Source organism: Scophthalmus maximus, chromosome 2, assembly GCF_022379125.1.
Source record: "Scophthalmus maximus strain ysfricsl-2021 chromosome 2, ASM2237912v1, whole genome shotgun sequence".
Taxonomy (NCBI): domain Eukaryota; kingdom Metazoa; phylum Chordata; class Actinopteri; order Pleuronectiformes; family Scophthalmidae; genus Scophthalmus; species Scophthalmus maximus.
This window is the reverse complement of record NC_061516.1, coordinates 20,820,319-20,844,416: the sequence shown is the minus strand read 5'-3', so window position 1 is coordinate 20,844,416 and position 24,098 is coordinate 20,820,319. Positions and strand designations below refer to the sequence as shown.

At 42.7% G+C, this 24,098-nt stretch overlaps 2 protein-coding genes and 1 long non-coding RNA gene across 5 annotated transcripts; 2 read left to right on the top strand and 1 right to left on the bottom strand.

The window, feature by feature from the left end:
- The first annotated feature begins 357 nt into the window (after positions 1 to 357).
- LOC118301275 (sodium/hydrogen exchanger 6-like) lies at positions 358 to 12,096 on the top strand. 2 transcript variants are annotated; one of them, XM_035626611.2, is made up of 16 exons: positions 358 to 782; positions 1,301 to 1,500; positions 2,417 to 2,494; positions 2,582 to 2,658; positions 2,801 to 2,913; positions 3,053 to 3,158; positions 4,494 to 4,635; positions 4,944 to 5,049; positions 5,809 to 5,897; positions 6,809 to 6,922; positions 7,315 to 7,426; positions 8,052 to 8,205; positions 8,293 to 8,323; positions 8,447 to 8,535; positions 8,786 to 8,891; positions 9,051 to 12,096. In XM_035626611.2, the coding sequence occupies exons 1-16, from the start codon at positions 494 to 496 to the stop codon at positions 9,372 to 9,374; spliced, it is 2,130 nt and encodes a 709-aa protein (XP_035482504.1). In that variant the 5' UTR covers positions 358 to 493; the 3' UTR covers positions 9,375 to 12,096. The 2 variants fall into 2 exon arrangements, with proteins under 2 accessions (XP_035482504.1, XP_035482503.1); XM_035626610.2 differs by having other exon boundaries at positions 8,052 to 8,323.
- Positions 12,092 to 17,438, bottom strand: LOC118301282. The gene is made up of 2 exons (XR_004790277.2): positions 13,055 to 17,438; positions 12,092 to 12,804 (listed from the first exon to the last, which is right to left on the bottom strand). It is a non-coding gene; the product is annotated as an uncharacterized LOC118301282 (long non-coding RNA).
- LOC118301280 (four and a half LIM domains protein 1) lies at positions 12,602 to 23,919 on the top strand. Of its 2 annotated transcripts, XM_035626619.2 has the most exons (7): positions 12,602 to 12,746; positions 16,265 to 16,303; positions 20,797 to 20,978; positions 21,092 to 21,266; positions 21,731 to 21,900; positions 22,057 to 22,243; positions 23,266 to 23,919. In XM_035626619.2, the coding sequence occupies exons 3-7, from the start codon at positions 20,823 to 20,825 to the stop codon at positions 23,415 to 23,417; spliced, it is 840 nt and encodes a 279-aa protein (XP_035482512.1). In that variant the 5' UTR covers positions 12,602 to 12,746; positions 16,265 to 16,303; positions 20,797 to 20,822; the 3' UTR covers positions 23,418 to 23,919. The 2 variants fall into 2 exon arrangements, with proteins under 2 accessions (XP_035482512.1, XP_035482513.1); XM_035626620.2 differs by lacking the exon at positions 16,265 to 16,303 and having other exon boundaries at positions 12,613 to 12,746.
- The last annotated feature ends 179 nt before the right edge of the window (positions 23,920 to 24,098 follow it).

Here is a 24,098-nt window from a genome sequence, read left to right as displayed (position 1 = left end):
AACATTTCCTTGCCTGTTATTTATCTTTTATTTTACCTATTTTTATTTTATTCAATTTTATTCTAATTTGGTTGACTATTTGCATGTTTTTCGTGTGTTCATAGTATTTATTTCTGCCAGATTTCATTACACAATCACGCGTTTTGGGAATTTCAAGAAAACCTCAACCGTTATTAAAGGGATAGTTCAGTGATTTTGAAGGGGCGTTCAAACTCGTTAAATGACCTCGCTGATCACCATCTCCATAAGGTAACACATTAACCGTGCATAAGTTACTCATACAACCTCACTTCAAAATCTCTGAACTATCCCTTCAAACATATATGCGACTTTTATTTTGAAGAGCCGGAAGTCGCAGTGTTTTGATAACGGCTGCGGAAGGAGCTGTCATCAGCCGTCGTCTCGCGCTGAAGCAGTAGTTTTTCCCACATTAAAAAAACCCCCAAACGACAGGAGTTCAACGACAAATGTAACCGCCTCACAGAAAGTCACAATGGGAACGACGCCGAGACACTTGGTCGGTGTCAAACCGTCGAGAGCGCGGCTGCTGCTGCCGTTTCTCTCGACGCTGGTGCTCGTCGCGAGCCGAGGCGAGAGCCAAGGCGTGAGCCCCGCAATGGACAACGTCGCGACCGAGAGGATGGCCGAGGAGAGCCACCGCCAGGACAGTGCCAATCTCCTCATATTCATAATGCTCTTAACGCTCACCATCTTGACCATATGGCTGTTCAAACACCGGCGGTTCAGGTTCCTGCACGAAACGGGACTCGCCATGATCTACGGTAAGAGCCCGCTAACCTTTAAGCTAGCGTCCATCGCCTGTTTTAACTTTGCGTTGAATTCTCGCAGGGCTGTGACGGAGTTAGCCCCCCCCTCACACTTGACCCGTGAACGCACCACGACAGCTTGTGATCAGGTGTCGTTACTGCCCGAGGGGGACGTCATCCATGACACGAGCTTCTATTGTTATTATGTTTATTTAATATATTGTATTATATATGTGATATACACCTATTATACGTACATGTTAGGGTTGAGGAATCCCGTTGCTTCTGAGTTTCATCAGCTGAAGTGAAAAGGGGAAATGTATGATGTTGTTGTTAATAGCACCTGCACCATCATTCATTTTCAGCAGGCAGTGGGAAGCTGCATTGATTAATCAGTTCCTCTCACAATAATTAACTTGTGCCAATTACATTTTTGTTCTTTGTAACTCAAATAATTTTGCTGCACAAGAGATACCTATCCTTTGACCCCTCTCGCCTCCTCTTCCCTCCTCTTGCCTCCCCCTCCCCTAAAGGCCTGTTGGTGGGTGTGATCCTGCGGTTCGGCGTCCACGTGCCCCAGAGCACGAGCGACCTGGTTCTCAGCTGCGCCGTCAACGCCAGTCCCGCCACCCTGTTGGTCAACGTCAGCGGCCGATTCTACGAGTACACCCTGAAGGGGGAGGTCAGCCGCAGCAAAGGCCACCAAGTGCAGGACGACGAGATGCTGAGGAAGGCAAGGGAGCAAATGACGTTACCAACTGAAAACATCTTGGAATATACAGCTAAATACATTCAAATTCTGTGATTGCATACAGTTGAGTTTGTCTAACCCTAACCCATCACCCCAGCATTTTTGAAGACCCTCAACTGCAATCATGTCCTTTTGCTTGTAGCTTGTGGCAGATAATAATCGGGGGGGATGGGGCTGCCGAAAGGATTTTAATACTAAAGGACAAATGACAAAGTCAAGGCTTTGTTGCCAATTTTACAGAGGACGGCATTACACATTTGTACCGTCTTCCACACTTTTAAAGCTTATTTTTGGCATATTTGGAAGGGAGTAGACTGGCCAATGAGACCATTTTGTACGCTCGCCACTAACCACTTTTGATTACTTCGGTCGACTAAATTTGCTTAATCTTCCTGTTCCTGTGCCTTTGGAACTTCTGTGAAAATATCTATTGCTTGTTTTAATACTGGATTTTGCTCTGTCTGCGAGAACGCAACACAAACAAACGTGGAGGATAGTGAACGTGACACGGCAAAACACAGGGTAATGCGGAACATGAGAATGACTCCGGCCAGCCAAGACAAATTGAGGAGCTCGTACGGCTCCTTCTGTTACATGGACATGGATATGAAAAGTCCTACTACCTTAGACTGAGATGCTCAGAATCAAATCAGAATTACTTTATATGAATTATGAGATGCTTTTGCGCTCCATCTGGCAAAGACAACACAAAGATGGATGAATACGACCGCTGCAACTTACAAATGCGAAGACAACATGGCCTCTTCTGATGGAACATTAACTGTATGTCTGAATGATGATCGGTCTATAGGAAATAACAATGTTGGCAGTCTACTAGTTTGCATTAAGTGAGGAACTTGTGAACAGGTGTCTAACTTCTGATAACCACTGTCTTCAGGTGACCTTTGACCCAGAAGTATTTTTCAACATTCTGCTACCTCCCATCATCTTCCACGCTGGTTACAGTCTGAAAAGGGTAAGAAGGTCATGTGATTCTTCATACATTTCTATTTATTTCTCTCGTTTATTTTTTTTATAAATCTGTGTCTTTTGTCTGTTCCAGAGACATTTCTTCAGAAACATCGGCTCCATCCTGGCCTATGCTTTCTTCGGAACAGTTATATCGTGCTTTGTCATCGGGTGAGTCATTCGGTCATCTCTGAAATAACCTCAGACATTTATGATGTTTTGCTTTTGCCATTATACCTTACATTTGATACTCAAATCCATTACATCAGATTTACTCAACTGTGCCGGTGTCTCCCTCTTTCTGTCCTCCTAGGTTGATCATGTACGGCGTTGTGTCCTTCATGAAATTTGTGGGACAGCTAGGCGGAGATTTCTTCTTTACCGACTGCCTCTTCTTTGGCGCCATCGTCTCAGCAACAGACCCAGGTAGGAACAGTCTCATCAGCTTTCACCATCCATATATTTCACCGCCATCTTCGTGATCATTGTTTGAAGACACTCCTCCCTCCTGTTGCTCAATCAGTATTCATGTGATGGGTTTTCCCCCCTCTCCTCTGTATTTCAGTGACAGTGCTGGCCATCTTCAACGAGCTCAAGGTAGACGTGGACCTGTATGCTTTACTCTTTGGGGAGAGTGTCCTCAACGACGCCGTGGCCATTGTCCTCTCTTCGTAAGCACCGATTTACCTGCTACAGAAATTTCCACGTGCAGGAACATGTATTTCCCCACTTCCTTGTCGTTAAAGTAAAAAAGTAGTGAAAGAATAGGTTCACTTATTTCAAAACAGTATGCACATTTTAAAAGTTATAAGTCGCTGTAATCATTCCTTCTGTTCGTACTGTATTGGGCTTCCTGACATTTCTGTGTACATCCCATGTATGTGTTGCTGATCTGCACTGTATTGAGGCTAACTGTGGCAAATTAATTATAGTAATAGTAATGATTCAAATTCCACTGATTTTTTAAAATTGTACATTAATCACACTAACCATCGATCCCTGTCATTTCACTGCTTGCCTCCCTTCACCCGCCCGTGTCACTCATCGCCTGCCTGTACGTATGTCTACAGTGTTCTCCTCCGGTTGGAGAAACAGGGTGGGCGGGCCGCTGGTGCCATGCACTCCACAGGAGATGATGGCCCAGTCTGGTCCGACGGGGCGGAGGAATGGCTGGGAGAAAACCAGACATTGAGCCCCCGGTGGGTGGGTGGGCAGGTGGTTTGGTTTGGTTAGGTTTGGGTAGTGGTCTTTCTGCATGGGATTTAGTTCTAGAACCTGGTCATCTGCATTCAGTCAATGTAATGCACATCTCCTTTTTTAGAGTGTAGCCTTGAGCATCCACCCATTAGGATGATCACTACCCTTCCCTTTACCCCCTCCAGCCTGTGAACCCCTTTAAATATCCATTCCCTGTATCATTTTTCAACTTTTTCATTATTCTCTAACCGGCTAATGACCAGAAAATACTTTTTAATGACTGTTTTGGTAATTTCTGCTTGTAAGAAGTTACTGCTGGATATTAGTGCTGATGATTTTTTTGCGGGGGGGCTTTCGGCTAATTCAGGTGCTACTCCTCATAAAGCAGTAGCACCTAAATCGGTTGTTCCCCAACTTGTTTGCACTCTTGTTGGATATCAACCAAATAGAGTTGAGCGATCCAGGACCCCAATCCCCCCTTCCCATTTTACCACTGTAAAACCCAACTCCAGTCCATGTGTGTTAAGTCTTTGTGATCAAAATCCCCTAAATGTGTTTAAAAGCAGAATTGGATTTGGGTTGCTGCAGGTTTAAGTTGATGCTTGACTCTTAACATCTTGAAAATGTTTTCTGTTTTGTGACGTTTTCTGAGCATGTGTCGCATTCGACCACTTCCTGGATTCTTAGGAACTGTCTATTTTAAGCGACTTTGAGTTCCTTGAAAAGTGCTATGTAAATACCATGTTCTTTATTATTTTCTTTTTGTCATGTAAATGTTGTTATTACTCCTGTGTCTATCTGACCCTCAGCTCCATCGTGGCGTACCAGCCTGCGGGAGACAACAGCCACAGCTTTGAAGGCATGGCCCTGTTGAAATCCTTAGGCCTCTTCCTGGGTGTCTTCAGCGGATCCTTTGCTCTCGGAGTGGCCACCGGAGTCATGACCGCCCTCATATCCTTTCACCGGTTTCTGACTGTAACATAATGTTGAATATTATTAGAATGATATATATTCATACTCACAGATATACAGATGAAGCAACAGACTAACGCATTTGTTCAGGATTAACTGTTTAATTATTGTATGGACAATGTGTTAACCTGTATGTGTTAAACTGATTTCCTTTCTTAGTACATTTTACCTACTACTTCAGTTTAAATGTAAACATGACCGTGTTTCTGTTGTCACTCATTAGGGCTGCAGGTGTTGTGTGGATGGGCCGGTTGTGTTTTCTGTCCTTGACTTTCAGTTTTGATCACGTCACCAAGTTCACTAAGTTGAGGGACTTCCCGTTGCTGGAGACGGCTCTTTTTTTCCTCATGTCCTGGAGCACTTTCCTGTTGGCTGAGGCCTGCGGGTTCACAGGTACACACACACGCACACACCTGCCGTAATTATGATCATATATTATTCAATTGAGACTAACAATATGGATTTTTCTGTGTCTATACCGATATCTTTTTTTTAAATTGCCGTTAATTCCTAAGATGTTGTTATCCAACCCTTATGACAAGAAATATAATTATAAATGTAAAAAAAAGTAATTGATAACTATAATTAAAAAAGACAACACAAATTCAACCAAATATATAGAACTTGAATTAATACAATAAACATTTTTTTTGTACATTAATCACATCTTTTCTGCATTATTTATTCCGTAAAATAAAACTTTTATTTTGGCAAAGCGATGACTTTATTAACATGGTGAGGGATGAATAATTGACACTGTGACGCTTGAAATCATCAATCCTTCTCAGACAAACCCTCAGGCTCCTGGATGTGGTGGATTTTTAAAGTTTGATGTTTTACTCCTCAACAACAAGACGGGCCAAGGACAAGGACCTTGTTTATCTGTTCATAAAACTGCCTGTTCATTTTTTTCCCATTGAAAAAAAACAACTGTTATTCATCTCAAAATAGCTTTTATTTTTCAGATTTTTTATTTTTATGTTGTTACCAATTCATTTTCTTTTATGAAAAGGACTAAAGGGATATTTTAATCATTACTGATTTAAAAAAAAAAAAAAATGCTTTTGACCCCACTGCTACCACAGTATAATTTGGTGTTTTGATTGACACTGAAGTCACTGAAGTCCTCTGTGTTTCTTTGTTATTATTCAGGTGTCGTAGCGGTGTTGTTCTGTGGGATCACTCAGGCTCACTACACCTACAACAATCTCTCCCCTGACTCTCAAGACAGGACCAAACAGGTGAAATGTCTTCACACAGCTTAAATCATCGCAAGTCCAATACTGCTGCTGCCAGTACCAGCACTAACAAGATTAGAGATTATTATTATTTTTTTTTTTTGAAAAGTGTTGTCAACAACGTTCAGTAGTTTCAGAATTAAAAACACAGAAATTCCTTGAAAATACGCAGAAAACAGGATGTTTGAACCTGCAGAAATTTCTGAGAAAATCCACAAGTGGACAACATATAAAAATCGCTGAAGGCCACAGCTGATTGATTTGACGGCTGCGGGTACTTCGCACAAATAGCTTTGTGTCATCTGGGCACATCTGAGTCTTGACAAATCACCACATGGCAGGGCAGGATTGACATGGACATTAGCATGTGGCACAGCGTTGGGTTTCTAATGCGTAAGATAGGATCTGAACTTGAATAAACCTGTGGTCATCTTCATCAACAGCAGCAGTGAGACTGGAGGAGGAGAACCACGACAGACTCAACATCGATATATCTCAGATAGAAACTGTGTGAAATTAATTTTGCGTGTCTTTAAAGGCCCGGAAATATAAAATGAATTTCATTTATTTATAAAAAGTCAGCTAGCTGGGAGCACACTTTGTTTTCAGTTATTCTCCAGACATCAACTGAGGATTTTTAATGTAATGTAACTTTAGTAAGTAAATTGCTGCTGTAAAATTCATATATATTTCCTGTGTGATGGGGGACGGATTATTTTGAATGAGTAATGCAATTTTATCTGTAAATCTGAAAAAGACCGATTACACGTTTCCCTCAAGCTGTCATGAGTCATCTGATCAAAATAGTGACAGATTGCAAAGTTTACCAGAAACCTTCCCCATGTCACAATGTACTTTCTTCAATGTACGTTCTGCATGTTTACAAAAAAAATGTTTTCTCTTCCCCAAATCAGTTGTTCGAGCTGCTGAACTTCCTGGCTGAGAACTTCATCTTCTCCTACATGGGCCTGACGCTCTTCTCCTTCCAGTCACATGTCTTCAACCCTCTGTTCATCATCGGAGCCTTTGTATCTTTTTTTTTTTTTTAACTCTGCCTGGCGTTAATCCTCCACACAAACAAAATCATGGCCTCTCTGCTCCACAAATAAGTGGTCGTCTGACACGCACTGTTGTTTTTTAAGCTAGTCAAAATTTTGATTTTTTTGCTGTTTTATACCTGCAGCAATTACTATTATTCATGATTTATAAAAAGCAGTATTTAATACAGTAAATGTGTTTTTAAAGTCCTTCAGAAAGCCCTAGAACAAGAGCACAAGCAGAATGAAAGGGAGATTATTCAACCCTGAGAGAGACTTTCCGTGCTGCCGTCTACCCACGATTATTTTCCATTGCAGTTTGCACTGTATCACTGTGTCACTGTATCGCTGCGTTGTGTCCTTGACCTTCCTGCGCGGTGTAGGTGGCCGTGTTTCTGGGCAGAGCCGCAAACATCTACCCTCTGTCCTTCCTGCTCAACCTGGGCCGCAAGAACAAGATCGGGTCCAAGCTTCAGCATGTCATGATGTTTGCAGGTATGTTTGGTGTCTGGGGGTCTCAATAATGTCTCTCTCATAGTGACGCTTCTCAGACTTGGCTCCTTAAGCCTAGATAATATTGTGCCAACACAATTCTCCTACTCATAAGGTATTGTTATGAATATCGGCCCCTACGTCAGCTGACATTCACTGTGTAAACAGACTTATAATAGAAAACCCCCCTTAATGCTTTTGGTGCTCCTGCAGCTGTAAAAAAGCTGAAGTGTGAACAATTGCACCTAAATGGAGCCTTTAATCTCACCGCCGAAATTGATGTTTCAACACAGTGCAGGTGTATCTAGAGCTGCAACAGTTAATCAATTACTAATCGACTACTAAATTAATTGGCAACTATTTTGATAATCGATTAATCGGTTCAAGTAGTTTTGATGAGGAAAAAAAAGTCAAAATTCTCTGATTTCAGCTTCTTGAATGGATATTTAATTGAATATTTTCTGGTTTCTTTGCTCTCTATGACAGTAAACTTAATATCTTTGGTCTGTGAACAAAACAAAACATCATACTGGGGTTTGGGGAAACACGATCGACATTTTTCACCATTTTATCCCTGTGACACATACCCTCTTTCTTCTTCCCTCACACACTATCTTGTCTCCCTCAGGTCTGCGCGGGGCGATGACCTTTGCCCTTTCCATCCGGGACACAGCGACGTACGCTCGTCAGATGATGTTTTCGACCACCCTCCTCATCGTCTTCTTCACCGTCTGGATCTGCGGCGGCGGCACCATGCCCATGCTGTCCTTCATGAGCATACCGTACGGCCGCGCATCACTCGTGTGTTTCATCCTCCATTTCTGTGTTTTTCTGTCCAAATTAACCTTTGCTTCCTTTTTCTCTTTCAGGGTGGGTGTGGACTCTGATCAAGAACACTCTGTAAGTCATCATTACAGATTCTCATGTTTTAGCGGTTATTTATAATTGCCCCCCCCCCACTGTCAAGCTGTTAACCTCACGTCACATAAAAGTAATTGAAACCGTAAATGTTCTGCTCGTCAGGGTTCTGCGGTGTTGGATGGGTCGCAGCGGAGGAACACTAAGCACGAGAGTGCCTGGCCCTTCAGGATCTGGTACAACTTTGACCACAAGTATCCTTTGAGCCGTGGATCACGATATTTCAAATCTTGTTTCTCAGAGATGTAGATGCTGAATTCAGCTCTGAACACCAGAGGGTGCTCTTTACAAACTGTCAGGAAATAAACAGTTTGAACCTGATCTGTCGGTACCGAAGTGCAGATTTGCAGAGTGTTTCCTAACTTCAACCACATCAGAGTGTTTGTTTGATTAAAAGTAAGTGTGTTTAACTTGTTTAGACCTTGACTGAAGCTTGTTCACCAGCTACCTGAAACCGCTGCTGACACACAGCGGTCCGCCTCTCACCGCTACGCTGCCAGCTTGTTGTGGACCGCTAGCACGATGCCTCACCAGCCCACAGGCCTATGAGGTTTGGACATGAAACATTAATTTGACACAGAATCTCTTGTATTTTGTAATTCAGGAGTTTATCTACTAGCTGTTACCCAGGATTAAACTGGTGTTGAAGTTTGTTTTTTTTAAGTAAAAGTTTCTTTGCTTAAAAGACTTTTCCCTTTCCACGCTCCAGAATGAAGGCCAGCTCTTCGACGACGACTCCGACTTCATCCTGAACGACGCCAGTGTGAGCTCCATGTACGCCGACGTTACCGTCAGCACTGACGCATCCGGATCCCGCACCGTCAACCGCAATCGCTCCTCCACTGCCAGCACCGGGGGCGGCCCGTCCGACGAGGGGCTGGATCACGAGCTCGCCCTGGCCGAACACGAAGTGGCGATCAGGGGCACCCGTCTGGTCCTGCCAATGGACGACCCGCTGGAGCCCCCGACCACCGTCACCCTCCCCCCACCGCCCTCCCCGCCGCGCGCTGATCCTCGCAGACACAGACTGTAAGAAGGCGTCACATCCCCAAAACCATCTCAACTGATTATTTTATTTTATTTTGATTGAAATGTCAAACTGTGTGTTTGTTTCATGTTGATGCAGCCTCCTCCCTCGTCCAATATTTTAAAAAAATAGTTTCAGCTCTGTGACAAGCCTCGAGGCGTGCTCTATTTTACCCACAGTTGAGGTGGATGACCTAATTCTTGAATGTGAATGCACTACATGTAAAGTTAGGTACTGTATATTAAAAGCACCTCAAGTCTAGTGGCTACCTATAAATCGATGCGAGATGCACATTTAGTGAACATTTGAGGAGGCTGAAAAAAACTAAAACTAAAACGGGACGGTAATATTTGCTCCCGAGTGTGTGGTACGGTGCTTTACCTGTGCTCTGTGAAAGCACCAAACACCCTGTGGCCGAGTGCCGCGATTGCTCAAACAGTTTCATATGCAGTTTACCCCTTTTTTTTGGGGTGGTGAAGTTGCTTCTGACAAAAGGTCCCGTGTTTGTCTCGCTTCCATCGAGTATCTGTCTCGCTGAACCAGAGGATGTAACGTTTGCTCTGGTGGCACTTCTTGACATCCAGTGTTGTTATTGAGCTTTTTTTTTTTTTTACTAATCTCGCTCTTGTATCTAGTTGATTTGACCTTGACTTATCATTTTTCCCTGCGACCTGTTGTGTTCAACCTCCTGTTCAGTTGGCGGATAAGATTCAAAGAGGTGAAACCAGGGATTTTAATTGGCCAAAGAGGAAGCAACTAGACGAGGACACTGGTACCTGTGATGGGAGCAGTAGTGGGTTTTAAAATATTTTCTACAAGATTTTAAGTAAATTAGAGCTGCAGCCTTGAGGTAGTTAATCAATCAGTTGATTGACAGAAACTTAAATGGAAACCATCTCGACATGCTGCTCAGTTGACCAGTTATCTCTCACTTTATCGTCATTTTTACGATTTCTGTTTCTGAGTCATTTTACATTATACATATACATTTTGTCTGTACAGCATGGAATTCTCATACTCTAATCAATATAAAATAATGATTGATTATTCAAGAAAATAAATTGTCAGACAAATGAAAAAATAATCTTAAGCCACAGCCCTAAAATACCGTAGATACCATGAGACAAAAAAAAACACTGCTTCCACGAGTCAGGAGCAACTCCCATTATTTTACATTTTATCACCGCCGTCCATTTCTCTTCAGTCTTTTTTACTCTTTTGATTTATTTATTTTACACAAAACAATTATTTATAATTGATTTATTCAGTTTATTTATTTATTTATTGTGTAACATGGACGGTTGCGTCGCACCTGTTCTTTTACAGGAAGCGGCTCAGCGGTGAAAGGCCTCAATGTCATGAGCCTTTTTCTTGAAAAGCACTATGACTCCTCCCACTGAGGGGAAGTCAGGAGGGAGGTGGATGTTTCATTCCAGGAGTTTGTCATCCTCTGCAGCGTGTGTTCATGTTAAAAGAGATCGTTTCCATACTGTAGCAAATGCTTCTACTTTGAAACTTTTGCATTTTTACAATTGTGCGTGCGTGTGCGTGGCCAAATCTACTGATGTGGTTATTAGGGCTAACGTCCATCTCTTGGTTTTCTTTCGTCATCTGTTTTAATCGTCTTTATTTGAGACAAAAAAAAAAAGGTTAATGGCTGTGTCTTTGTGATGTTGTATCAACAAAGACGACTCTCGAGGGCTGGCTGAACTGTTTTGAATTAAAGTGCCTATTCAGATATTCAATGACCTAATGTAGATTTTGTATATATTTGATTTGCTAATGTGCAGTAATATGATCTTTTCTTTTTTTGGTTTTTATATATAACACTAAACCTTCTGTCAGATCTTGTTTTCCCAGTATAATTAGGTGACTGCCATTTTTCAATTTTTTTTCTTGGTGCCCTGCAGAGTGCAAACTAAAATACTGTATCTGCATCAATGGAAAATAACACTCAATATTTTGTCATATATAATCATTTTGTGGACAGAACTTATTGTGTACTTGTCAAAAATGTTTGTTTCGCTTTTTAGATGAAAAAGTCAGGAGCTGAATGGGAAATTTGAAGGTCAAAGGAAAGATGATGACACAGTACAGTAGTACAGTAGATAGAGGATGTCACTGACTTTTTACTGATGCATTGTTGATCTCTATGGCGACCGAGCTCATCGACTGTTTCCACCTCCATGAGGGATACTTTGCCCGTCCAACACACCGAGGCTGATCCTTATGACTGAGGTACAAAATGAAGTCCTGGTCATAATTACATGTTTATTTTAATTGTGTGTCACGCTGCACAAGTGTTATGTTGATCTTCTAGCAGTATTCTTCACATGAGGGTTTGAGTTACGGTGTAATCAACCAGAGATATGAATTTTTTTGTCTTCTTGTCTCTGCGAAGAAATGTTCATTTCTTGCTTATATTTTGAACCATAAAAAAAACGATGTACATTTTGAAGAATGAGATGAAATCTTAGAATAGCAGCCACAACTAAAAACTTAAAATCTAAACATGTCACTATGTTTCTACTGTTTGCAAAAAAAAATAAACCTGCAATAGTTCTACATGTGAAAGTTATTTTTTAAATGTGAAGCTGAGGGAAAAAATTGATCTCCGACTGAATAGATTCTTTCCCCTGTTGTCCTCCTGAAGTTACGAGCTGTGTCTCCTCAGTCAGACATATTGTGAGTGTACAGGAAGTAAATAAAAGCAAACTCTGGAATTCAACATGTTTGCCCCTTTTTTTATGAAAGGAAGAAAAAAGTCTGTACTCCTATCTGCCTGAGAAGCCAGGTGTTTGCTGGTAACCAAGAATCTGACAGGATGGACCAATCAGCGCTCGCATCACTAACAAGATTCGCCCGTCATCCATCCAAGTATTGACCTATCACCGTTTGAGGGCCCGCCCACAGTCATAGCGGTTGCCGTCCATTATTAATACGCCAACAAAACTGATAACTTCTTTATCAACATTGTGAAAGTAAGTATATTTATATAGCTGTTGTCAATACAAATACATTGGGAAATATATGTACCGGTATATATCTTTTAATGTGGCTCGGTAAAGCTAACAGGTAGCTTGCTAGCCTTGCTAACACGGTTAGCTGTAGTGACGGTGACGCTACATGTAAACAGCGAATGTAATGGCGATTATGAGACGTAGTACTAACGACTTTTATTTTGATGGCAGCTGCAGTCCACTTCATTTTAAGCGTGATATTTTGTTTTGAAGGGGGCCTACTCTTCTTCCGGTCGGAGCCTTGTCGCGGGCTTGACGCAGAGCAGCGTTTATAACGCGCGAAGGTCCCGGTGAAGCGGAGTCGCGCAGCCTCCAGAGAGACGCTCCTCCTCGGCCGCAGACATCAACTCTGACCCCGGTAAGAAGTCCGCGGAGGTCCGCTGCTCCTCCTGACGCTACAGCCAAACCTCCTTCAACTAAGAGGTGTTTTTAGACAGAACAGTTGTGGTTCTTTATTTAGCATTTTGCAGTTTGAAAGTTTTCTATACGATTATCTCCAAACTCCGGCAATATGAAGTTATTGATCTCAGATCACCTACAGTCCCGCTACAGTAGTGCAACTCTGCTCTCTCTCTCTCTCTCTCATTCTCTAACTCTCTCACACACACACACACACACACACTTTATTTGAGAAGCAGGATATTGATATGCAGAGAGGAAACAAACCTTTAAGTTGTCCACGGGGCGTTGGCTGTATTTCTGTGTGTGTGTGTGTGAGCTACAGTTACATGCTGACTTGTGGAAGTCTGGACTGCTCCTGAAATCTGTTTCCAGTTAGGAAGTTTCCTTTTTTTCTTTCTTTCTTTCTTCTTCTTCTTTTTCTCCAGATGATGGAACTGCTGAGGCAAAAGAAAGAAAAAAATGCATCACAGAGGTCAATTAAAATCCCTGTACTGCTACTTTTCATTGTCCTTCTGTGTGTGTGTTCGTGTGTGTGTGTGTGTGTGTGCTCACATCCATGCAAGTAATGCACATTTTGGATCATCTGCCAGGCATGAAATAACTCCAAGATCCATGTGTTTTGTGCGATTGACGTCATTCCTCCGAGTTTTGGGCGTTAGGAGTTTTGAGTTTTGTAGCAAGAAAGTTGTTATAATTCATAAACTGCTAAAGTAAAGAACACAGCACTACAGAAAAAAGGGGGAAAGGAGATATTTTCCAGTAAGGTTTCTGGAGGGAAACAACATGCTTGACACTGTGAAGTACTACTTTCACCTAAAATGTTTGGATATTGGCTGGTGAGTGCTGCAGGTTTTCATTACAATCATATGGAAGTGCTACAGTAATCTGTAACGGTGCAAAACCAACCCACACGCAGAAACACACAACAGACAGGGAGTAAAACCAAGAGCCACATGTGTGACTGACCTTTCGCTGGTGGCTGAAGGGAGTTTGAGTCAAAAAAAAAAAAATCCCCATGAGCTCACTCCCATAAAAATACATCACAGGCTCATAAAACTTTATGCACTTTGACTGCGTCCACATCACGGTTTTTTTTTGCCTTTCGTGATTTGAATTGTAAATGGGATGCTGCTGGCACACCGTGTTTTGCCTCTTCACCGATCCCCAGTGGTGAACTCGTAACTTTTTGTAGTTACGTTTCTTTTAAATGGAAAATTTTAATGGACTTGTGCAGTTTTTAGCACTCTGAGTGATGTGGTGGTGAAATACAGGCTGATATTAGCTGATGGGCTTGGCAGTGTTTTATCTTTGACCTGCGGGGGCCATTCGAACGTGCCGCGATGTGTTCGGGTGTGTTGACTTTGATTGGTGATTGTGAAATTAACAGGAACAAAAGGCCTTTGTGCTGCTTTGTGTTACGTGCACAGAAGGAAGCTAAGCCAAATAAAGAGCTGTAAGGAACAGGACTGGCTGTCTGATCAATGGGATGATCATACAAAACAGATATGTTAGGATATGATAATATTCTACTCATTCTAATTCATCGAGAGCTATACCCTCTAGGTGAATTGCAGCCAAGGATAAGCTCCCTGTAGATGAGCACTGGTGGTACTCTCTGATGAGCTGTGCCCTGTTAACCAATCAGAGAAGGCCAGAGTCAGAGGCCACCGCTCACAGTTGTCAATCAATATGTGACATGTGGGCAACAAATATTGAAAAATCAGAACTTGAGCAGAGATGTAATGTTTTTTTCCCCTTCCATTTGTTACCCATCTGTGAGTTCATGTAGCCCGTGGTTTAACGGTTAAATTGGTGCTTGTTCCCCTAAAAGATAAATATATGTATTCATATTTTGTTAAAGGGAATGTGAGGTTGATTTATCTAGGCACATTGGATCCGTCTGGAAGTAAACAGATGGCGCTGAAGGCTTAAATGTCCCATAAGATCATTTTAAGTTTAGACTTTACTGTTATTTTGGGATCTTCGGTAATTATTTGGGACTATTGGGACACACACACACACACACACTAAATAGGTCATGGATATTCATGGAAAATGGAAATTGGTCATACACGGCTGCCGAGGGGTTTTAGTTTTGTCAGCTGCTGAGAACCGAGGGACGAGAACGGGAGGACGGAGGCTCGTTTAGGAACAGTGTGTGTGTAACTCGAGAAAAGCGAGTAACAGGGCTTCTGGTAAAACCATCACATCTGTCCTGTCGTGGGACAGATGTGATGCTGGGGTTTCTTCAAAACTGCCTCTCTAACGGACTCAGATGTCTCGTGTTGGCTTCGCTCCAGCGGCAGGAATGTGGCTCAGCAAAGCCAAATAAAACAATTATCTTTTCTCTTGTGGGCCGATGTGGAGTGAAAAATTGTTCGGCTGAACTCACTGCTCAGTTTCAAACACTGATTTGTATTTATTTTTCGATTTGAGCAAGTGTTGGGAGTCGGGGTTGGAACGCCTCGCAGGGTTGAGGGGCGGTGGCCTTTAAAAACTGCTCTAAAGTAATGATTTTTATACAACAAGGGATCAAATGACCACGTGTGATGTGGAAGGTGTTGCTCTCGACAGAGAATCATCACACGTCTTACACCAGCTTTTCTACGGTAGTTCGCCGTGCACTCTCATCCATTATGCTATTTAAACTTCAATAAATTGAAGGTCATTTCTTTCCCCAACAATCACATCATGTCGCCTTGACATTTTAAACAACGAGGGACCCTTAACTGTATTTCCAACTGTAAATCTACATCAGTGAATCAGTGGGAGGAAACAGACGAGCTGAAGGGACATTTTTTAACAGATCAACAGATGTTGATTGCACCTCAGGATCACGATGAACATTACGTATGAACACTTTGTACATTCACTCTTCCGACTCCAATCTGTGTTTTAAACCACCAGGAAGTCCAATCAAGAGAGTAAAGTTAATCTTCTGGCTGCAAAACCAAGAGTCTGTGATTAAAGAGTTTTCAAAAAGTCAAGTTTGCACAGAGGTCGCGCCTGCAGAAGTTCAGCCAAGGTCTGTGTGGCGATGTGGATCCCACGGCATGAATGACACGTTAATGTAAACTTTTTGATGGCCGGTATATTAAAGAATTCACTGTGTGTGTGTCTGGACGGTGCCAACTTCACCACTCTGATGGAGACTTCCTGTTTCTCAGTTTTCCACTACATTCTTCGGCGATAAGCTCATGCCAACACACACACACACACACACACACGGACAATCACACAGATGGTTGGTACATGCAGACAAAATAATATTTACAGTTTGTCTGGTCATGTTTGCCACGGCGGATTTTTTTCCTTCTCTTTCTCTCTCTCTCTTTCTCACTGGATTCCCCCCCTCTCCGCCTCTTTCTCTTCCTTCCATGTGTTTTAAACGTGTGTGTGTGTGTGTGTATGTGATTTTCCTCTTGTACGCAGGACATGATGTCACCTCTCTGTGCTCTATTTTTACACCACCAGATCTCCGGCGGCGGCGGCAGCAGCAGCAGCAGCAGCGTGGTAGGTTCAGGGGTTTGTCATTGTTACAGTCAGGTGGCTGAAACTTTAACAGAGGTGGGAAAGGATAAACATACAGAGAGGGAGAGAAAAATTATAGACACAGAGATAAATTATAGACAGAGAGGAGAAGAAAAAAAAGCATGAGATGAAGATGTTCAGGGATTCAGAAGTAATTTTAGGTCAAATCATAGTTTAGGAAATCTTTTAAGTGGAGAGGCTGCAGACCTCACGGAGGTTGATGTTAACTTCTTTATATTGTAATAGCTTCATTTCATGATGACATCATTCATACCATATGAAGGTTGGTTAATGGTTAATCCGCAAACTGTAGATCTGTCTCTAATCTTGCAAAAGTTAATGCGTCACTACTCTGTGACATAATTTTCTGACATCATGGTGACATCATCATTCCTACCATATGATTATCAATTTTTTTTCAGTCTATATAAGGTTCAGGTCGTGTGTATAATTCTATGGGATGCAGAGATACCTGCATTTTTTTAAAACTATGCATGACGTCATTTTCAAACTTAGTCACTTCCTCATGACATCACATGATGGGGAATCATTTTTTGATCAATGTAAGCTTTGGATTTTCTCTCCATTCTTCGTATCGTTTGTGGCGATATCATGGACATTTTGTTTGTTGGACCCCCAAATCTACCCCCACAGTTTGAAGAAAAATCCATCTTTGTATTGCGGCGACAACAATATTTAACTTTGTTCTCTCTGCCGTAGTTGTCACAAACTATTAAAAACCCATCAGTGATTCGGGTGACCTTCATGAACATGAACGTGGAGACTGTAGTTTATTGAGTCATCATTTAAAAAACATGCCTCAACAAATGTACAACCCACTCCTGTTTGAGTTGAGCACACGACAGTTAGAAAAATGCAGAATGGCCGCCGGCGTCAACCTTTATAACCATAACCACAACGTGCCGTACCCAGAACCTTACATGAACCCAGGCGCAAGTCTGAACCATAAGATCACCCTGCGGGGTGCAGGGTTTTTTCCCCCCTCTAAGCACGAGCCCAGTCTCCATGATGTGACGTTATGAACAGATTTACGCCCCAACAACGTGATTAAAGTGCACGCAGAGTTTTCCTTGGCTGACGCCCGTGCCCCTCTACCCTGCCCTCCCCCCCTTCCCCTTCGCGACGCAGCCTCGCGTTGCTGTATTGGCGGTTTGGAGAGAAGAAAGCGGTGCATAACGTGCTGTTGTGCAATGACAAGCGAGAATATTTACAGCGGAAAAACAAAGCAAAGACGTGCAGCAACACTTTCCTCGGAGCCGCCTGACGTCAGTGAAGCCTGATTTATTTTCTTCCAGCCCGATGTGGATACTGGCGCTTCCTGTCAGCCATTGTTTCGACGGCTCCCATCGGATAACATTTCCAAGATGCTCTCAGCCGCCAAGCCTGGCCGAGCACTATATATGTAAAAAAAAAAAACAAGCGAAGAAAGCAACAGAACGCAACAGAAAGCACAGGAAATCATACATTAATTATCACGAGTTTAGTGAGAGGCAGGAAATAACAGAGCAGGGAGGGAGCTGCAGATTGTCACAGGTAAATACCAGAGGAGCGCTGTCTTTGGCCGGACTCACCGTCTTCAGCAGGGAGATGGATGAGTAACCTCGGCCAGTGAACAAACAACCAGCCGAAGGCTTTTCATTAAATAAGTAACGTATCGGCAGGTTGCTGAAAGGACGACGAATACCCGCTCCGCATGACGTCCACCTCAGTCTGCTGCGCATGACAAGGCCACAAAAGAAGTTAATTAACAGGAGCACCTTTAACCTGGGCCACATATCTCTGTCACAACTCTGGATAACAGATGAGAAAAAGGCTCAAGGCGAAGTTTATATTTAAATATGTCTTTATATTGTGCTGTCAGTTACTGTTATGAATTGGTTTCCTCCGTGGCCTCATCAAAAACTATATTAAATCACAGACATTTAAGTGTCATCATTTTCATTGTTTAACTGCTGAATATTTAAGCTACAAATTGTATTTCTAAACACAATCGCAGCACACAGTAGGTCGGGACATGATTCAACTGATGTCCGGCGCCATCATCAGGCCAAATTTGACATTTTGTATGTTAAATATATTTTCTTTTATGACCAAAACTTAAATGTTCCCGTCAACCTCAACTTTACTTTGTGTTTGGTGCAAATCCGTAAATGTCAGCGAACATGTAAGCAGTTTGCTAAAAAAACGCCACACGAAGCCACTAAAATGTAAAAAATGAACTAAAACCTTTGAGTAATGAACTCTAGATTAAAAAGGCCACAACAGAACAGGTTCACGGGCGAGATTTTCAAACTAGAACAACTTGTAGTTCCGGTTCTTTCCAGCAAAGTTAAATTAAAGCACCCGACCGACAACTGCAACTGTTCATCTGTGACTGATAAAAGAGCCACGACTTCCTCTCCTACAGCATGAGACCAGGTATCATCGTTACAGAAATATCCATGTTAAGAAAACAAACCCTCGACCCATCTCTGACAGTTGCCGCTCAGAGCCCAAGAGGAAAGTCAGAAGCAAAAGGGGGAAAATGTGAACGTTTGTGAACGCAGCCCAAACTCGTGGTCACGTTGGTTGGAGCCAGGAGCAGAACCTACTTCCTCCTGAATCTGTGCTGACATGCCGCTCCGACCAGGAGCCGAACACTGTAGTTTGTGGTCTTTGTGGTTTCCTAGGGAGTGGTCCATGTATGAGGTGTGTTTGTGTGTGTGTGTGTGTGTGTGTGTGTGTGTGTGTGTGTGTGCATGTGTGCGTGTGTGTGTGTGAAGGCTCTGTCAAACGGTTGTCGACGTTCCAGATCTCGCCACATTACTCATACCAGGCATTCCTTCATGTGTTCACTACATTGTGCGGACACACACACACACACACACACACACACACACACACACACACACACACACACACAAACACACACCCCCTCAGCTCTCTCACAGCAGTTTGGGAGAATTCCTCGCGGCCAGCCGGCGTGAACTTGATGTGGGAACAGACTTCATCCATCTCTTCCTCCACGTTTATGTGTGTTGGTTGCGGCCATGTTGTGTATTTATTTACCATCTGAAGTCCCGACCCCTGTGATCACAGCTCTGCGAGCAGCGTGACGGTCGTCAGACGTGGTGATCTTTGGTTCTATGTTCAGGAAGTTTATGTGCTATGCATTTTTTAGGGGAGAGAGATTTTTTGGGAGAAATTAGTTACGTAAGGAAGCTCCAGACTAAGCTCAGTCCGGTCCAGTCCAGTTTTGTGAACGTCAACCGTTCTGGGTTTGACTCGCACAGTGGTGGAGAAAAGAATTCAGATCCTTTACTTCCAAGTAAAAGTACCACAATGTAAAAATACTCCAGTGAAAGAAGAGTTAAGTCAAGCACAAAAATAAGTCCTCTGCAGTTTACAGCAAACAAGACCAAATGCTTCCAGTGATGAAGGACGAATAGAAAAATGAAGTCCCAATAAACTGAAAAACTGTATTTAACAGAGTTGTTAATATTCAAAATAGATACAGTTAAAGCCCCTTTTGTCTCCGGCTTGTCATGATGAATTCATTTTAGGTGTGTAGTGACACTTTACTACCACTGACGTCAACTCACGGCACAGTGAGAAATGTGTTCACTGTTCAAATGTTTGTTGTCGGCTGTCAAACTTTATTGTGAGGCCTTTTATCCGGAGTAGATAAGATGTGGGGGGGTAAAGAGGTACACACCACACTCTGACATGAATGCTGTGCACACACACGCAAAAAACCCCCCCCACAGGTGAACAAACAAGACGTGGTTACTATGTTTCTACATGAAAGAAATATTTCAGTGTCAGAGTAAGTAGAGAGGAGGCATCTAATCAGCGGCAGGAGTAAATATCAGAGCGTGTTTCTCTGATCCCCGTTTCACTGGTGTGCCAACAGCACCGCCCTGTGGTGGTGGTAGGTCGCCTCCTCAAGTTGACATACTTCATTAAAATCCAATAAAACAACAAAGTGACATTTAAAACAGGGTCGTGAAGTGACGGAACCTTCGCTGACCTCGTCTCGTTTCCATCAGCAGCTCGAGTGGCGCACGCAGCTTAAACAGAAAAGGTCAGCGGCACAAAAGCAGCAAATAGGCAAAATGCAGCAGCAAATACAACATGGCACCTCTTTCCGACACTATTTGTTACGAAAAAACAAGGTCCTGCTGAATGTTGAATAACACAGACAGTCGTGGGGAAAAAAAGGCACGTTCTCGACTCTTTTGAGATCTGTGCACTAAATCTACCACCAGATGTCAAAATCATGTATAAAGTTAAAATACAAAAATCTACTGGTTCAAATATTGTGTGGTATAAAGTCAATACTTTGGGGGAATCATGCCATTTGACATTATGTGATCCACAGAATTGTGGATTTATTATCCTCAATATTACTGTTAGCTGCGGCGATCGAATCAGCACCAGTTTCTATCTCACCTCCTCCCCCCTGCTCGCTGTAGGTGTGTGAGCCTCCCTCGGTGCAGCGATGGCCGACAGCTCGCACTGCTTCTACTGTCGCGAAGACCTCGGGGGGAAGAGGTTCGTGCGCAGCGAGGGCAGGCCCGTGTGCGTCCGCTGCCACACCAAGTTCTGCGCCCACTCCTGCGCCGAGTGCCACCGACCCATCTCTGTGGAAAACAAGGTGCGATGAGATGTGCGTTGCGTTGTCCTCCTGTTGTTTATTTCCCTTTCTTTCTTTCTTTCTCTCCACTGACCTCTAAAGAAACCGCCACCCCCTCTCTCTTCCTCCGTCAGGAGCTCAGCCATAAGGGCCGGTTCTGGCACGAGGAGTGTTTCCGTTGTGCCAAGTGCTACAAGCCTCTGGCCAAAGAGCCGTTCAGCACCAAGGACGACCGCATCATGTGTGGGAAGTGCTGCTCCAGAGAGGACGCTCCCCGCTGCCACTGCTGCTACAAACCCATACTGGCTGGTGAGACCTGCGACCTGCAAACACTCACTCAAAATAAGGTTAACCGTATAATGCAATAGCTACCAAAATCCCGACATGACATTGCTGGTTAAGGGATTTTATTACATTATTGGGACGTTATGACATTATCAGGTTTCGTCAAATTCTTGGTGGGGTTAATTCAAGATCTTCATCACATTATTGGTAGTTATTACATTATTACATTGTTGGGTTCTACAGGTGCTTAAAACCAAACAACTATTACAGAGGTAACACGTTTGGAAATGACTAATTCAAAAAATAAAGTCATACACAGTTTTAAAAAAAAAGGTGTTTTTCTGTCAGTACACAAGGTTTATAATTTGGAGACACTAGCTGCGACATTAAATTTTTCACGTTGAGTATTATTAACTGTATCAACCATCTGCAGATTGTACTCGCTCCTCCTCGCCTGTTTCTTTGAATCACTCTCGTGTCTCCTGCAGGTACAGAGAGCGTGGAGTACAAAGGAAACTCGTGGCACGACGAATGTTTCACCTGTTTCAGCTGCAAACGGCCGATCGGGTCGCAGAGCTTCCTCTCCAAGGGGAGCGACATCTACTGCAGCCCCTGCTACGACATGAAGTTTGCCAAACACTGCGTCTGCTGCAAAAAGGTACTGTTCTCCTTGCGGGGAGCAGACCAGCCCTCCTCCATCGTTCCTCCTAGAAAGAAAATCATGAACAATTGAAAGTTGCCCTGAGAGTCGTATCACAGAGGATGTTTATATAGACACTTCACACGTGGCTCTTGTCTTCCGTCTCGTCTCCAGCCCATAACGTCTGGCGGAGTGAACTACCAGGACCAGCCGTGGCACAGCCACTGCTTCGTGTGCAGCTGCTGCTCGAAGGCTCTGGCAGGGACGAGTTTCACCAAGCACGAAGACCAGGTCTTCTGCGTCGACTGCTACAAGAGCTCCGTGGCCAAGAAGTGCGGCGGCTGCCACAACCCCATCACTGGTAAAAACTGGATTCAAAACTTAAGTAGAGTATGATGTTGTAAGCAGGCAATGACTAAAAAATATGAACATGTTGAACTTTCACTTACACTTCGTATTCAAATATATTTTGTTTGTCAGATTCATACATTTAGTCAAAAGTGTATTTTGTTTTTCAGCAGGACTGCAACAGACAGATATGATGAAAGTAGCATCACTAACAAGATTTACAACTACATATATTTTCTCAATCTTTTCAGAAATGTCAATCTTTTTCTTGAAAGAAGCTTTAGAGCTGGAACTTTTGAATAAAAAGAGGATGTTTAACCTGTGACTCCTCTCATAATGAGCCAGTGCAGTCTGTCTCACGGAGACCGATCTAACGTGGACGGTCTCCGTCAGCTCGTAAAGTCAAATAATGGAAACGTTTACCGTGAAGAAATTGAGCTCAGATGCCCAATAAAGTGTAATTAAAGTGGTGACTAAGGAGAAAATGCTCCACAATAAACTGGCCAAAGGTGGAGATAAAACATGAGTTTATAGTAGAGTACCTTTAAAATCAACACGATGGGAAATACTGCACCAGATTAATGCTGAATGCTTCCATTTACTTTGTGTATTAACATACAATACTTATGCTTATACTTATACTTAAGATATTTACCACTAACTGAAAACCACCTGGATGCATAAATAGAACGTGGTCACGTGATACTTCCTGACTTGAATATCGGCACTCATGCAAATAAAAGATGAGGTAAACGTGAGTGGAAGCTTGCAGCCCCCAACTCAAATGTTCAACGAATTTTCCAGGTTGGACTATGTTTGTGCTTTTCATTTTCATAGAGGATAAAAGTAAAGGGTATGTGACAGTAAAAGACCAGCAGATGGTGCACATGGTTAAATACAGTCTCTCCTCTTCTCTGACTCTCCTCGGCCCTCCCCATTCCTCTGACTCCCCTCTCCTCCTCTCCCTGCCCCTCCCCTTTCCTCTGACTCGCCTCTCCTTTGACTCCTCTCCTCTCTCCATCCCTCCCCTCTCAGGTTTTGGTAAAGGAGTGAACGTTGTGAACTACGAGGGCAACTCCTGGCACGAGTACTGCTTCAACTGTAAGAGATGCTCCCTCAGTCTGTCCAACAAGCCTTTTGTGAACAAGGGACGAGACATCCTCTGCGCCGACTGTGGCAACAAGTAGAGACGGAAATCCTGGGTTTTTGTTTTTCATTACGACAGAGGTCGATGGTTGCGAGCTCAGTGTTTGCCCGAGTGTCAGGATGAAGTTAGAGGTCGATTGGTATTTTTTTTTTAAATTCAAAAATCAATGCTGTTAGATGATATATACATACATTTGAAATAAATCTATAAATTGTCATCAATTTAATTGTATTCTTTCATCTTTTTTAGCACAAAAATAAAGCTTATGTCAGTGATTTTAATGTTTTGTTTTTGAGAGATTTTTCTATGTCCAAAAAAAGGGTGTTTTTTTTAATGATCAGAATGTTGTATCTATATTTGTATCTTCTAATTATCAAGGGATTAAGGTTATTGTATTATTTTTTTTCAAGTAAATATAAACTTTTATGCACTTTTCAAAACCGCTTTTCTATAAAAGGAAAGATGAAAGATAAATAAAAATAATATGTAAACTGCATGCTTTGATGTGTCGACAAGATGAAATAAACTTTCTACAAAACTGAGCATTCTTTGTTTTTATTGGATCTTTACGTAGATTTAAGGGTCCATGTTTTTTGTGTGCTCCTGTCCGTTTCTTTCTCAGCAGGATTACGCAAAAACTACTGAACAAAACTTTGTGGAAAGACGGGACATGAGCTGAGAAAGAGCCCGTTACATTTTTTTAAAAAGTATTTAACTTGTT

Bases quoted from the DNA above. Each gene is read 5' to 3' on its own strand.
- LOC118301280 (XM_035626619.2), top strand. From the start codon at position 20,823: ATGGCCGACAGCTCGCACTGCTTCTACTGTCGCGAAGACCTCGGGGGG. The intron at 21,267-21,730 runs GTGAGACCTGCG...TGTCTCCTGCAG, and splicing joins CTACAAACCCATACTGGCTG to GTACAGAGAGCGTGGAGTAC. The intron at 22,244-23,265 runs GTAAAAACTGGA...CTCCCCTCTCAG, and splicing joins CTGCCACAACCCCATCACTG to GTTTTGGTAAAGGAGTGAAC.
- LOC118301275 (XM_035626610.2), top strand. From the start codon at position 494: ATGGGAACGACGCCGAGACACTTGGTCGGTGTCAAACCGTCGAGAGCG. The intron at 2,914-3,052 runs GTAGGAACAGTC...TCTGTATTTCAG, and splicing joins CGTCTCAGCAACAGACCCAG to TGACAGTGCTGGCCATCTTC. The intron at 8,536-8,785 runs GTATCCTTTGAG...CTTGTTCACCAG, and splicing joins TGGTACAACTTTGACCACAA to CTACCTGAAACCGCTGCTGA.